This window comes from Acanthochromis polyacanthus, chromosome 5, assembly GCF_021347895.1.
Source record: "Acanthochromis polyacanthus isolate Apoly-LR-REF ecotype Palm Island chromosome 5, KAUST_Apoly_ChrSc, whole genome shotgun sequence".
Taxonomy (NCBI): domain Eukaryota; kingdom Metazoa; phylum Chordata; class Actinopteri; family Pomacentridae; genus Acanthochromis; species Acanthochromis polyacanthus.
In genome coordinates, this window is record NC_067117.1 from 38,663,413 (window position 1) to 38,679,628 (window position 16,216).

Below are 16,216 nucleotides of genomic sequence, written 5' to 3' on the forward strand. Positions count from 1 at the left end.
AATTTGTAGGTGTTTTTCAAAATAATACCCAAAGAGGTATCACACAGCTATTTGTTAAAGGTTTTCTAACCTTTGTAGAAAAATTCTCTTTATGCAAGTTTTTGTTGCTGGAGGACATTATTTCACTGTCTGTAATGTGTATTTGTGTGCCTTACATGCTTTATTTGTTTTAATGAATATATTCTATGGTGGTAATCAGCTTCAGACTTTACCTTGTTTTTAAAAGATGTGGTGAGTCACAGTATCAACTGCCTACATCTAAAACCTGCAGCTGTCTGAGTACTTGTGTAGGCAATTTTCATGTTCAACAAAATTAATAATATATTTAAAACTGTGATTTTTTGGCAGATTTAGTTATGAAAGGTAGAACAGCACTGTTCATATTTAGTTTTAAAGCTCAATGCCCTTTGCACAGGTAAGGAATAAAAAAGGTATTTGCTAATCTGTTGGTGCAATGAGTTGTTGTGTCATGAGTGTAAAGATGTAGGACAAAAATTCTGAAATAATGAAGAGAAGTTTTGAAGAAGAAAGCTCAAAAATTAAGAGCAAAATGCTTTATAGAAATGCAAAGATAGCATAATAATTCCCTCCAGATTTGTTGATATGATTTTCACACAGCAATACAGTCCTTTATTTGAATTTGATACATTTTGATATAAAAAGTAATTGATAACAGTTTCAGCAGTTTCAGGCATTCTGTATTTCTACAAATGTGTGATGTGTTTTGATGTTTTACCCAAAGAACTGTTTGACTTCATCTCTTAATTGTGCCAGATGTCTTATTCTAAAATTTTTGTGAATTTCCACAGCACTTGTAAAATGTGTTAGTTAACATTTATGTACTGTGCATTATTTTTCCAGAATTCTCTTTTGGTTCTTTTGTTACTAATATAACTCCTATTCTGTCTCTTGGGGTGAGACGAAGTATGTCATGGTTTCTTTGTGCCTCCCATACACTGAGTAATTATTTCACTTTCATCCTTTATTTTAAAATTAATTTAGTGACTTCAAATGCCAAAAAGCCTTTGTTCCCATATGTTGTTTAAAATGCATTGCCATGCTCTGGCTGTTAAAACCACTGCATCTCTTTTGTTTTGTGCAGTCATTTTCTATTGTGCTTTTTTTCCTCAGTGGCTATGAGTTTGACTATGATTACTACAGAGAAGACTTCTATGACAGGTAAGATGCAGGATAATACTTGGAGCCAATAAAGTTGTAGCCTAAGTTTGAGCATGTGTGCTTGTGGCGCTTCTGTTCCAGCTATCAGCAGGAGTTAATCTTGTTAACCTCTCAGAGGACCAAAGCAGAATGTTGTTCGAACCAATTTGAGTCAAACATGCCTCAAACAAGCACTTTCAACAGAACAAATGTGATTTTACAACACTTTCTTGGATTACTGTTACATATTGTGAACATGGAAAAAAATTTGACTGAAGAAAAAAACGCAGAGGAAAACTGAACAAAATTGTTCTGATGCAAAAAGGTCTATCAGAGTTTGGGTTAGAAAGATTTGTTCAGACTGCAACGAGACAGACAAATTTTTGGCAAGGAATAGAAGTAAAACAGCCAATGGTCACTGATCAGAAACATCAGGTAAATTCAAAAGATAATGAAATCTGTGGTTTGCAGTCAGTATGGTATTTTTTAAATCTAAAAACACTGCAAGTTTTGGTAAAGTTGAACTGCAAATAATGTGATTATAAGCAACAGAAAGAATTACAAAGAAATACAATAATATAAAAAAACTAAATTGATCAAATTTGTTAACATTTATCAATATATTTTTTTAAACATTCGTGCTCAGAAGGACTTGTATATGGAGAACCTGTTGTCAAGTTTATATTAGTGTTTCCCACAGGCTTGACTGTGTGCCCAAAATTGTTTATATAGTGGTGGAAAAAAAAAAGGTACAGCTTATGCATTTGTGAAATATTGTATTAAGAATAAATCTTAGGTTTTACAGTGCAATTTCTTTGAGTACAGTCATAACCAAAATACTATACAAATCCTAAAAAAGTCATTAAAAACTGAAAATTCATTGATTCCAAAAACAAATGCATGAGAAATTTAGAGTATTGGGTCATTTTGGTACCAATGATCCACTAATAAAGGTCATGCTTTCTTCTTAAAAGACACAATTTCTGTTGCCATGCTTCTCGTGTGTATAAAGCCAACACATTTGAAAGTTCTTCAGAGGCAAAAATGGCTAAAACGAAGAACCAGCAGGAAACACATCTGAAGATACAGATTTTCCACCAGGAAGGGTAAAGCTGCTGTCAAATATCCAGGAAGTGCAGATGCAGTCCTTCAGCAGTTGAATACACTCTACAGAAACACAGACGAACCAAAAGCTTGGAAGACAAACCAAGATCTGAGCATCCAAAGGTTTCTTCAGTAAGAAATGACCACATTCTGATCCAGATATGCAAGAAAAACCACCAAATGACATCACAGGAGCCTCAGCAGCAGTGGTCACATTAAACTGGTGTCCAGAGTTCCACCTGCACTGTACATGGCCTACTTTTAGATCATGACTTTAGGTCCTACAAGGCTGTTAACCCTTTAAGCTTCAGTCAATTCCAGCCGTTTTCAATACAAAAAATCGCTAATATTCTATTTTTAAATAAAAAAAATGACAAAAAATACAGGGAATATTGGACGGGCATCGCGAGGTGCATTTCCTTGAAAATGACCGATTCGTGGATTTTATACCGACTTCAGGGCATGTTTTGGACAAAATAGTTTACTGGCTTGTGTCATCTGGATGTAAAAGGTTGGATTATGGCCGTTTTTTGTCAAATCTTTTTTTTGTGTGTAACAATGAACCCGGAAATGTGAGTCACGCTGTGTGCGTTGAAGCCGTGTATAGAGAACGGATGGATGAATATTCATTTTTGTCGGACAAATGTGTTTTTCTCACCCGCTGTGGTAATTGCATCTGAAAGTGGTTTATACTGGCAGATTCATGAGAATCTAAGCTTTCCATCGGCGTATAGTGTTTGTATAATCGCCGGCGGTACACCTACTACGCACTGAAGCGTAAAGGGTTAAAAGTTAAAGCCTGAGTTTTAGACATGTTTAATTTGTAGCCTGACATCAATCCATATTCTTCCATAATCTTTACTAATTTAGGAAGTGTTGTATTTGGATTTTGAAGGAAGATAATTATATCGTCAGCGAATAGGCCTATCTTGTGTTCGTATCCTGCAATCCTAATTCCTGTCAACTCATCATCTTGCCTAATTATTTGAGCAAGTGGCTCTATGAAAATTGCAAAGGGGCAGGGCTAGCACAACAGCCTTGTCGAGTCCCTCTATAAAGTTTGAAGGTGTCTGTCAAATGTCCGTTAATTTTAACTCTGGCTGATGGGTCAGTATACAATGCCTTTATACATTTAATAAATTTGTCATTGAATCCCATCTTCTGTAGTACTTTATACAGAAAATCCCAGCTGACCCTGTCAAACGCTTTTTCGGCGTCTAAGCTTATCAGGGCAGCATTTATATGGTGTTTATTAACATGGTCTATGATATGGAGGGTGCGTCTGATATTGTCCTGTGTTTGACGTCCCTTTACAAAGCCTGTCTGGTCTTCATGTATCAGATCGGGCAGAAAACGCTCCAGTCTTTTAGTGATAATGGATGTAAATAATTTATAATCTACATTTAGAATAGATATTGGCCGATATGACTCACAATATTCTTTATTTTTCCCATCTTTTGGAATAATAGATATTACAGCGTCCTTCCACGATGGTGGGGCTATCGCCTTATCAAGTGTCCCATTAAATGATTCCAGCAATACTGGAGCAAGGACTTCTTTAAATTTCTTGTACCATTCATTTGGATATCCGTCACTCCCAGGACTCTTATTTGTCGCCAATCTACCTATAGCTTTATCCAATTCGTCTTTTGTGAAAGGGGCAGTCAAATATTTATTTAGCTCTAAGCCTATTGAAGGGAGGTCCAATGACTTAAGGTATTGTTTTATTTTCTCTTCATCAGTGTTCTCAGGTTGTGAATATAAGGTCTCATAATAATTTCTAAAAATTCTATGTATTTCTTCTGGTTCAGATTTTAATGAATTTGAGGGGTCCCTAATCTTATGTACTGAGTTTTTTATTTGTTGCATTCGAAGGCGCCTCGCTAAAATTCGTGTCGCCCTTGGACCTGATTCATAAAAGGTTTGCTTCATGAATCTCATTTTATTTTCTGTTTCATCTTTAATTAAATGTTCTATTTGTTTCCTTATGTCTTTAATCTGATTACCTATTATGTCTTTATTGTCATTTTTAGGTTGTTGTTTCTCAAGTCTTTCCAATTCCTTTTCTAATTGATCATATTTTAATCTCCGTGTTTTCTTTAAATAAGCCGTTCTTGATATCAGCTTCCCTCTCATAACTGCTTTAACCATGTCCCAGATTATAGTTGGGTCGATCTGGTCATCTTTTTTATCATTTATACAATCAATAATTTCTTTTTTTAATTTCCTCTACTGTGGATATTGTCATGCCCCTCTGGCTGCAGCGAGCCGGCTCATCAACCTCATCACGAACGGCTGTGCGGAGAGCGCAGCCGGCAGAAATCACTAATCAGCGCCGTATAAAGCATGGCCCTAGATTCTGCTCTGCGCTGCATCATTGATCCATCATCTCTGCTACACGGACTCACTATTCGATCCTGCTCACCACCTCACCCTCCTTGTTGCACGTCGTTTCCCCGGGACATTGTTATGGATACTCATCAGCACATTCCTACTCTTCGGAAACCGTCGCCCCTCAGATAATTCCTCCACCAGTCCTCATCACTCAATTCCCCCACCGTCTCTGACAGCTCGGGCCCCCCTCTTCTGTCTACCTCTCCCTGGACTCTGTAAGCCATCTTCCCTTTTAATTTAGTTTAGTTTTATGTTAGTTTATCTCAGCCTTTTGGTCCACCCTTGGTTTAGGTTAGTTTATTTTCTCCTCCCCGCTGTTTCCCTCCTGCTTTCATTATTAAGTGTTTTTTCTGTTCCTATATTCTTGTTTTTTTTCCATTAAATCATTATTAATTTCACCCACCCATCTGCGCCTGCTGCTTGGGTTCTACTCTCTGAACAGTGACAGATATTTTGTTTAAAATTCCAATATTCAGCCTCCATATCATATTTCTTGGTTTGCTATTTAGATGTATATTTAGGTAAATAATGCTATGATCAGATAAATCTGCTGTTCCAATTGTATACTCATATGCCCTGTATCTATCTGTGGTATTCACCAGGAAAAAGTCCAGCCTAGAGTGTACTTTGTGAGTAGCTGAGTAGTTGGTATATTCATATCCATTGTATGGATACTTCTCCAGACATCTATCAAACCTGCCTCTTTTATTAAGTTATTGAGATCTTTTGATTTAGCACATCCATGTCTGCTTGTGCTTGTTGTGTCTAGCTTATGATTCAAAATTGTATTCCAATCTCCCGAACAAATCAGGATTCCCTCACTCTCAGATAGGATCACTTCAAATAGTCTGTTAAGAAAAGGTCTATTACTCTCTGGAGGAACATAAACGTTCACAAATGTGACTAAAACATTCTCTACCCTGCCTTTGATTATTATATATCTACCTTCATCACCTTTTTTTCTGTAATTAACTCAAAGTTTAATGAATTAGATAGCATGATCACAACCCCTGTCTTTCTGCTATTTTTACATGAGCTATAATATGGAGTAGCCAAACTTTCTTAGTGTCTTGTGTTCCAAATTTGACGTGTGTCTCTTGTAAAAAATATTACTTGGGACTTATCTTACCTCATTTTCACTAAAACTCTACTTCTCTTCACCGGGCTTCTCAGGCCATTGACATTCAGAGAAGCTATTTTTAAATTATGAGACACTGATACTCAAACAAACAAAAAAAGGCATGCAGAGCTTTGTAAAAGTGCTGTCCCCCAGGTAACCCAATAAAACAAGAACACACATAGAACAAAATCGACAGAACATGGTCAAAAACAGACTTCCAAGCTGGGAGGAAATAATTCCTCGCCAAGACCCCATTGGTGGGTCGAGGGTAGATCCTATCACTCAGATAGGGCCCTGAGTATAGGGTGGCTAGGCCATTTAAAGTAACTAATCCTACCATCCTAAAAGTCCAGCAAAACTACTGAAAACTAGGTCGTCACTCCCTGACATTTATTAACAATATAGCCTCCATAAAGCCTGATTTTAGTCTAATCCAGTTTTTAATTATTCAGTTTCATAATGGCAGTTGTCTTTCCGGCCTGTGATGGTTTCTAGCTCATCTTTTTACCCGCTTTGCGCTGGGGACCATCTCTTTGGGCAGCATGGTCACTCTGGAAACTCTTAAGCTTGTACCGCGCTCTCTGGGTGACGTCATCCTCTGCCTCCTGATGTCCTGTTACCTTCTGCCACGACCCCAGCAGCTCACCCAGACGTGCTCCCCAGTCAGTCTCACCTTTGGCCGGCGTCGCCTCCTCCATCGTGATTCCTCGTCTCCTCAGCTCTGCTCTTGCGTCCTCAGCGCTGTTGTAAAGTCAGGTTCTTGTCTCCCAGTGAATTCGCATGTTTACATATGGTGTCTGGAAATGAACTCCTTTCATTTTCAGTGCCTTTTTAACCTCATTGTATTCTTTCCGTTTTTTAACCACCTCTGCCGTGTAATCATGATCAAAATAGAGGCTCTTGTTGTTCAGCTGGATGTTTTCCGTCTTGTTTTTTTCCACGCCTCCTTTAAGACCCATTCTTCGGTCGTAAAGTCCTGGAAGTTGATTATGAATGCTCGCGGGGGTTTGTCTGGAGCGGGCTTCTGAGCACCTGCTCTATGTACATGTTGGATATTTAACTCCATGTCGCCCGGAATCGGCAGCTTGCTCCGGATGAGCGCCTTGACAAACTCCGGCACCGAGTCTTCCCCCTCCTCTCCTTCTACCACTCCAAAGATGTAGATATTATTGCATCTGTGTGATTCTAAGTCTTTTAATTTATGTTGCAGAGCCTTCTGCTGTTTAGGCAGGAGGTTACGGCCTGAGTCGTTTCAGCCGCCCATCTCTCGACTGTCTCCACTCTGGACTCTGTTTCTTCCACTCGCTATGACAGACTGCGTACTTCTGCCCTGAGCATATCCAGCTTACCGGTGATTCCTTGTCCAAGTTGAGGGATTTCTTGTCGTAGAGTATTATTATCACCCTTTAGATCAGTTTTAAGATCGCTGATCGCCTTCACTATGTCCACAGGCGCCATGCCACCCTGCTCCATTTTACTGCTGCTGTCTCTGGCTGCCGTCATGTTTTTCTGTTTTGCAGGCTCTCTTTCGTCATTCTTTTGGCTTCTAAGCATTCTCCCCCAATCCATTTATCTTTTTCATCAAGTAGTACTGGGGATAAATGGCTGTTTGTCTGGGAGAGCGATCTCACCGTGCATCTGGTTACTCCATGACCTAAACCCGGAACCGAAAACTCAACATTTTAAATAAATCTTTCATCATCCATTGCTTGGGACTGATTGATACACAATATACATTTATAGTACTCAGATGTTCTTGGTAAGGTCTTTAAAGGTAGTTAAGTGAAAGAGAGTAGACCTGTTTGTTAAAAATGCCCAGGTTAGGGTTTTGGGTTAGGTAAGTGATTACAATGGTTGACAATATGGTTACAGTAACTTTTTTATAATAATAATTTTGATTTAAGGTGTCCCTTTTTTTCCAGGAGTTCGGGACAGAACAGTGGGTAATTTGATTTCCTGCTATAGCATGTTCTTAAGATGGTATTTTAAAAGTGTAATAAAAGGGAAATGTAACAAATTTTTCACATTTCTCCATTTTTTAAGGTGTTCTCTTAGGTCCATATGATCTAGTGAGATTTCCCCATGGTCTATTACATCCATCCCCAAAAACTAAGGTCTTCAAGATGGATTTGGATTAAAATCTGACATGCATAATTTTATTTATTTATTTATTTTTTAAATAAGAGATCTGATACAAAAAAGAGCGTTTGTGTGAGATCCTATTCAAAATACAGTCATCAGTCTAATAGAGGACATCAATATCAAATTCTTCCACCTCAAGGTTCACAGTTTAACTACTGTGATGAGGTATTTGCTGCTAAAGACACTCATCTCTTAAACATATTGAGACAGACAAGAAATGTGAAAATATACTGGGCTTTTTCCTGATTTCATCATTTGGACTTCATGAAAATACATACAGCAGTCAGGCCTGATGTCCTAACTAAAATTGACTTGTGTTAATTACTGTGGAGGATGTCTAAAATCTTTATACCAGTAGGATATCTCATAAAATAAAATAAGGCCGATCTGAAGAACATCTGGTTAAATTCAGACCATTTTGATTGACCATTGAACCACTGGAAACCTGTTAAGCTTTGTCTGTTCGAAACAATGCAATGCAGTAAAAACATTTTATTTGAGTATTATAGGTTTCTCCATCCTTTTAATTCTCAGAGTTAAACATACCCATTCCATTTACTTTGCTTTTATTTATGGAGAACATAGAGAGAATAGCCAGAAAACTTCACTCTCAAGGGTGTTGTTGAATATATCTCTTGTCCAGAGGTAATATTCAAGTCCCAGGATGTTGAATGTCATCACTGTGAGCACGTTCACTTACTGCCATGGCTTCTGAGTGTGTCTCCAGCAGTAGATATTGCATAGTCACAAAAGCAGTAACAGTGTAAATTATATTAGAAAACAGAATCATAATACACAATAAAGAATAGAAGAGCCAGTAGTTGAGTTTTAATTTACCACAAATACAGCAAATGTATGATTTTGTACAGCAACTTTGTGGTGTCCTAATTTTCATGAAATGTATGGATGTTTCAGTGTTCATGGCTGCTTAGTCTCATTTATTGAGCCCACTCATGGTGGTCTAGCTGCACCTCACTCTCACTCTACTATAGGGTCAACAAAAACTGCAACTTTCTTGTATTTTTTTTAACCAATCAGAGTTCTCTTGGGTGAAAGGAAGTAAATGATGCATCTTTGGTGTTCACTCACAATAGTGATGAGTGGAATTGCTTTTTTGGAACATTTCATCAGCAAAACTTGACATTGCCAATGTGTCAGGTTTCTACACATAAGTTGTTGTTTCTCGCAGTGAAATTGATTTGGAACACAGTAACATGCAGACAGCAGAAGGAAAGGACAAGTCAGCTGACAACAGGAACCAATAGGACACGTGCGGTGGGAAGTGGCTCACCTGAAACTGATCGTCCTGCTGACAGTGAAAGACAAGCTCAAACCACCACTCAACACCGGACCGTTGTACTATTCCCTCATTCTTCACTGCCTGTCTGCCTCAGTAGAAATTCCAACCCAGACTGTGCATCTCCACCTGGCTTCATCTGCTACCTCCCCCGCTCCAGATTACCCCCTCCTCCACCTTTTACATCTGCCGTCCTGGGCGTTCCAGTCACACACTCTTCTCCACCAGCTTTACCTCACAGAGTCTGTCAGCTAAGTCCAGCTGGTTAGTGATTTCATCGATAGCGTTCACCATGTAGGTCAGTATCGTTGTCCTTGTGTATCTGTCACACATTTTTCCGCTTGTAGTCCAGTGTGCTTTTGCCGTGTTGGCATCCGTAGAGTGTCTTCGCGTGCATGAATGCTGTTACCATGCCGCTGGTACATTGATCTAGCTCTGTGTAGCTTTAAGTCTCTCCTAGCTTGATATAACCAGGTCCTGGTCAGCCCAAATCTCTGCAAATAAAGAAAAGGGTTTTATTTAACAAGACGAGAACTACAACAACATATAAAGTTGATTGTAGGGGAAACCAAGACCAAACTCTCTACAAAATAAACGACAAACAAAAGGATGGAAACTAAATCAAAATCTACTCGAAACTAACTCAAAAACTCAACAGCTAAACAAACCACTAAACCCAAAAGTGACCACTACAACAAACTAAGGCAAGATAAACTACTTTGATGGGGAGGCAGGCTCGAGGAAACCAGAGTCTGAATGTGACTAAGGGCACAGGAAGCAAAGAACAGGAACTGGAGGGAATCCGGGGGAGAGGCAGAGTCAGTCGGGAGGTAAGCAGGGCTCGGTGGAGAAAAAGAATCGAGGAGGGAATCGGAGTCTATGGTGAGTGAGTGACAGAACAGAGCTTAAATCAGTGGTTGCCAACCCGTCGATCGCGATCGACTAGTCGATCTCAGATGCTCGACCTGTCGATCTCGAGAGGGGGGAGGGGGATACATGTAGAGACAAAATATGTGTAACTATATCTGTTTCCTGTTTCCACCACTGGAGGCACACAGCTGAGCTGCCGCTTTTTATCAGCTTTTATCCAGTTTTAAAAGGTTTTTAATGCTCTTAATACATTAGGCCTTAACATAGAGCTATTTTTAACTTGTGCTTTTACTGGATAAAAGGTTTTAGTCATCGGACTTCTGGATTTTAACGACCGAGTGTGCTACCACTCGAAAATGGCAACCATGGAGGCTAACGCTATGGATACCTTCTTACCTGCAGAGGTAGGGCACCAGCTCAAAAAGCTGAAAAAAAGATCGCCGATCTTCTTGAGGACATTGGACGGCTATCAGACGAGCTGCAGTGGAAGGACTCACTCCTGGCCACCTTCAAATCTCGGCTCCCGGCGTTGTCCAGCTGGTTGGAGACCACGCAGACCGGTGAGCTGAAACAGCATAGCGCCGCTACACTGAGGGACACCGTCATCTGGGAGCCTCCCTCCTCCACCCGTCAGCGGCCCTCCTGCTCTACCCCGAGCGGTGGGACTTCTTGGTCCGAGGTGGTGGTCCGCAGGCGGAAGAGGGCTCCTGGCGTGTCTTCTGGAGGGGCTTCTGGCGGGGCTTCGTGCGGGGTTTCCCCCTCCATCGGCATCCCCCTTACCAATAAATTTTCGGCTCTATCTATGAGCGCGGAGCCGATGGTCCGGGGCCCTGCTGATCTCGATGCCTCCCATCAAACGAACGCTGTGCCCCCGCTGACTGACACCACAGCCTTTTCACCACTCACGGCTGCCAATGCCCCAGGGGATGATTGTCCAACACCGGGCCGCTCGCCTCCATCCACCCGCCCCTCAGCCCAGCGAAAGCGGCTCCTCAGGGACGCAGTGCGATGGCACACGAGGTGTCCTCACCCCCTGGCGCCTGGCAGGGATGACGGGTTTGCAGAACCGGCTGCCCCCCCAAAACAACAGGCCACGACGCTCGTCATCGGGGATTCCCTCGTCAGAAACGTCCGTCTGAGGGGGGCGTTCACCCTGTGTTTTCCTGGCGCCACAGTCTCTGACATTACTGAGAAAATCCCAGCCATCCTGAGCTCTCACCCACAGGTAAACAGGATCATCAAACATGTGGGCACCAACGACACCCCCAGACAACAGTCTGAGCTTTTAAAGCGTGACTTCACGCAGCTTTTTAACAAACTCTTACAGCACCAGCTGAGGGTCATTATCTCTGGCCCCACCCCCACCTGTGGCAGGGGCATTGGCCGCTTCAGCAGGCTGCTCAGTTTGAACACCTGGCTCTCCTCAGCCTGCAGCTACCACAATGTTGGCTTTATAGACAATTTTGATGCTTTATGGGAGAGGAGACATCTTTTTACTTCAGACGGTCTCCACCTGAACAGAGCCGGGGCTCGCCTACTGTCAGTCAACCTTGCATATGGAGTACAACACACTAAACCCACACTCTCCTCCCATCACCTCAAACATGCTCTATCTGACCAGTCCCCCACTGAATGATGTCCCCCAGGTCCCACTTCCTATGTTTTTAGTTCCACCTTTGACACACACAATACTGGACTTGGGCCCCCTGTTTTCACAACCCATTCATCAATCCCTGTTATCATCACTCAACGTCTTATAACCAGACCCCACCATGGTCACTCTGTGAATTTTAATAACCTCAGACCTCTCCCAAAACATCAACAGTCCACCCATACAGTCTGTAAGTCACCTGTCACCATCAACATGGCACTTTTAAACATTCGCTCCCTTTTAAACAAATCTTTTATTATCCACGACCTGATTTTAGACAACAAGGTAGACTGCTTGTTTTTAACCGAAACGTGGCTGGGTACAGATGCACCAATTATTCTCACTGAGGCCTCCCCATCAAATTTTAACTTTACATTCTCCCTGAGAAGTGGCAGGAAAGGTGGTGGTACTGCATCAATAGTTAATAATTCACTAAAGCCAAAAGAAATTAAATTTGATCAGTTCACCACCTTTGAGCACCATGCTATTGTTTTTAACAGCCCATCAATTCTTTGTATCACTGTTTACAGACCTCCAAAATATGATTCTGTTTTTATCAGTGAATTTTCTGAATTTTTATCTATTATCCATGCCACTTACAATTTTATCATTATATCTGGTGATTTTAACATACACATAGACAATCCATCTGATTCTATGGCAAAAGAGTTTTTAAATTTACTGAGTTGCTTGGATTTTAATCAGCATGTCACAGCCAAGTCACAAAGGAGGACACACACTCGATTTAGTCCTCAGCTATGGCCTGTCAGCCAGTGTGTCCTCTGTTGTTGACTTGGCTGTGTCGGACCATTACTGTGTGTTTTTTAATATCACCAGTTTTATTCAATGGGAGACCTCGGTGCGAACTGTCAGGAAACGCTATTTTACTTCAGAAGTGGCTGCAAATTTTATCGAAACCTTGGATAAGCATCCTCCAGCTCCTTCACCTGCGTCCTGTGATTTTATCGTTGAACATTTTATTAATAAATTAGAAAAAACTATTGATGTTGTTGCTCCACTGACCACAAAGAAAGTGTTGCCTAAGGGCTCACCCCCGTGGAGAAACGAAGACATCAGAAGATTGAAAAGAAATTGCAGAGTAGCTGAAGAAAAAATAAGATAACAGTTCACTATCAGATATACCGTGAGCAACTAAAAATGTACAACAGTGCTCTCAGGCACGCAAGAACAATGGACTTTACGAACATAATTACTGCTCAAAAAAATAACCCTAAAATCCTCTTCAACACCATTGATCTTTTAATCAACCCAGATTTTAACAAACACCAAATCACTCCCTCGGACTCTCTTTGTGAAGCCTTTGCAGACCACTTCAGGGGTAAAATTGATTTTATAAGATCCTCTATTTTATCTAATCAGAATACTGTTTCTAATACAGTAGAAAGCTTGTTTTTACCTGAGGAAACACTGGACAGTTTTGCACTGGTTGATGCTGAGATGCTTGGTAGAGTTTTCTCCCAAGTAAAACCAACAACCTGCCTTTTAGACCCAATTCCCACATCACTTTTTAAAACACTTTATGGATTCCTTGAAGTCGAGCTTTTAAATATAGTGAATTGTTCCCTCTTAAAACAGCAGTAGTGAGACCCCTTCTGAAGAAGAACAATTTGGATCCTAATGTTCTTAATAACTACAGGCCAGTGTCCAACTTACCATTTTTAAGCAAAATTTTAGAAAAACTTGTTTTTATTCAGTTGAACGATTTTTTAAATCACCATTCTATTCTTGAGAAATTTCAATCTGGATTTAGGACGAACCACAGTACAGAGACTGCTCTACTGAAAATTGTTAATGATTTTAGGTGGAACCTGGACTCACACAAGCTTACAGTCCTTGTGCTGCTGGATCTAAGTGCTGCTTTTGATACAGTAGATCACATGATTCTTTTAAATAGACTAAGACACCTAGTAGGCCTCTCTGGTACTGCCTTTCAATGGTTCAGTTCTTATCTCACAGATCGAAAATTCCTTGTAAGTCTGGACACATGCTCTTCAGGGATCCATGAAATAAAATGTGGTGTTCCCCAAGACTCAATTTTAGGCCCCATACTTTTTAACCTATATATGCTTCCATTGGGAGACGTCATCAGGAGGCATGGTGTCACATTCCACAGCTACGCTGATGATACACAGCTGTACATCTCCATGTCTCCTGATGACACAGGGCCGATTGATGCCCTTTTTAACTGTATTTTAGACATCAAATCCTGGATGGCAGAAAATTTCCTACAGCTCAACCAGGGCAAGACTGAGGTTTTAATTATTGATCCTAAGGCTCAGGGAGAGAAACTTTTATCAAAATTCCAAACCCTGTCTTTAATTCCATCCAATCAGGTGAAAAATCTGGGCGTCATTTTTGACTCTGAGCTCAACTTTATTCCACATATTAAAAATGTAATGAAAACAGGGTTTTATCATTTAAAGAACATCGCCAGAGTCCGCCCCTTTCTCTCCCGGGCAAACACAGAGACGCTGATGCATGCTTTTATCTCCAGTCGTATTGAATATTGTAATGCCCTGCTTTCTGGTCTTCCAAAAAGAAACATTTCAAGTTTACAACTGCTACAGAACTCCACGGCACGTGTGCTGACGAAGACCAGAAGGCAGGCACATATTACACCGGTTTTAAAATCACTGCATTGGCTCCCTGTGTGTTTTAGGATTGATTTCAAGGTCCTTTTAATGGTTTTTAAATGTCTTAGGGGTCTTGGACCTTCTTATCTCTCAGAATTGCTTTTACCATATGAACCCTCGCGGACCCTGAGGTCCTCTGGCACAGGCCTCTTAATGATTCCCAAAGCTAGAACACGGACTTACGGTGAGGCATCTTTCCAGCACTATGGCCCCCGTCTGTGGAACAGCCTGCCAGAGGACCTGAGGGCCGCAGAGAATGTTCATATTTTTAAAAGCAGGCTCAAGACCCACCTATTTAATTTGGCTTTTAACTAATGTCTTATTTTTATTAATATTTTAATTTTATTTTATTTATTTATGAATCGTTGCCCTCTCTTTACTTATTTTTATTTTATTACTTTTAAATGATATTTTAGCCATTTGTTAGTACTTTATATTTTATTTCATTTTTTATTTAACTTTACTTATTTATTAAGTTTTATGTTCTTAGACTTTGTAGTTTTACGTTTTTATTACATATCTCCAGTGTTTCCTCAGTGGGGGCCGGCTGCACTGGGGGCTGCAATTGGCCCTGGTTAGGATGTCTCCGTTTTGTGGCTGGCATCTTCTTGGCCAAGTCGGGGGTCTACAGGACTGTTTTGCTGTGTGGGCCCCTCACTGTCCTTACGGCGGGGCATGCCCGGGCAGAGGCATCTGGCCCTGTGCTGTAGGCGGGGCCCTGTGCAGTCGGCCCCCTAGCGTTTACTGACCTGGCTCCTCTGTACTCAGCCACGCGCTTTTAAGATTACTTCATCTGTGTGTGTGTGTGTGTGTGTGTTGTGTGTGTTGTGTGTGGTGTGTATGTGTTGGGGTTGGAGATGGGGCGGGGGGAGGGGACTGTTTTTAACATGTATAGCACTTTGTGCTGCATTTTAATTGTATGAAAAAGTGCTCTATAAATAAAGTTTGATTTGATTTATCTTAGTAGGCTATTAGTGTTCGGTTTTGTAAGCGCCTCTATATGCTTTGGGCACAGCTTTTTCCCTTCCCTCCTCTTCCTCCTCAGTTTAGCAGGTGTACTTGTGAGTGAGGTACAATCATTGCGCTACGCCGTTACCATGGTGATAGCGTATCCTAGGACTTTGCTGTTTTCCAGCATGGCGGAGGATCGACCACGAAAGAAGGCAAAATACTATTTTAATCCGGAATGGGAGGAGGAATTCGTTTTTACTTTGGTGAAAGACAGGTGTGTGTGTATATTGTGCCACCAGGCACAAGCACTGGCGAAGCGAGGGAATTTGGAACGGCATCACAACACTAACCACCAGAAATTCAAAGACAGTTACCCACTGAAGAGCGGACTTCGAGCTAAAAAAGTTCAAGAGCTAAAAGCGGAGCTGAAGGCTCAGCAGACGCTTTTCACGAAACCTGCTTCACAAAACAAGGCTGCAACTGAAGCATTGTTTCGTGTTAGCCACCTTTTGGCTAAACACAAGAAGCCCTTTACAGACGGGGATTTATTTAAGGAAGCCATGGTCGTTACAGCAGAGACAGTTTGCAGCGACTTAAAAAACAGAGGACATAAAGGCCGCGATCCGTGCTGTACCACTTGGTCCTGCAACAGTGACACGAAGGGTCGAGTTACTGTCAGAGGACGTTGATCAACAGGTGCTGAAGGACTTGTCGCTCTGTGAATATTTTTCACTGCAGTTTGATGAATCGCTGGATGTTATGGACACAGCTCAGCTTGTTGTATTTGTCAGGATGGCTTTTCCGGATTTCACAACAAAGGAGGACTTCCTCACTCTTCTCCATTTGAAACAGAGAGCGAGAGGTGAGGATATCTA

The 16,216-nt window shown here is 41.1% G+C and overlaps 1 protein-coding gene across 5 annotated transcripts in view; it reads left to right on the top strand.

Annotated features, from left to right (window-relative positions):
- The window catches only part of raly (RALY heterogeneous nuclear ribonucleoprotein), a 261,998-nt gene that overhangs the window by 189,471 nt on the left and 56,311 nt on the right, over positions 1-16,216 (top strand). For all 5 annotated transcript variants that reach the window (XM_051948089.1, XM_051948091.1, XM_051948092.1 and 2 more), the window contains exon 4: positions 1,132-1,179. In XM_051948089.1, the coding sequence (XP_051804049.1) occupies positions 1,132-1,179 (48 nt within the window). The remainder of the gene's footprint in view (positions 1-1,131; positions 1,180-16,216) is intronic.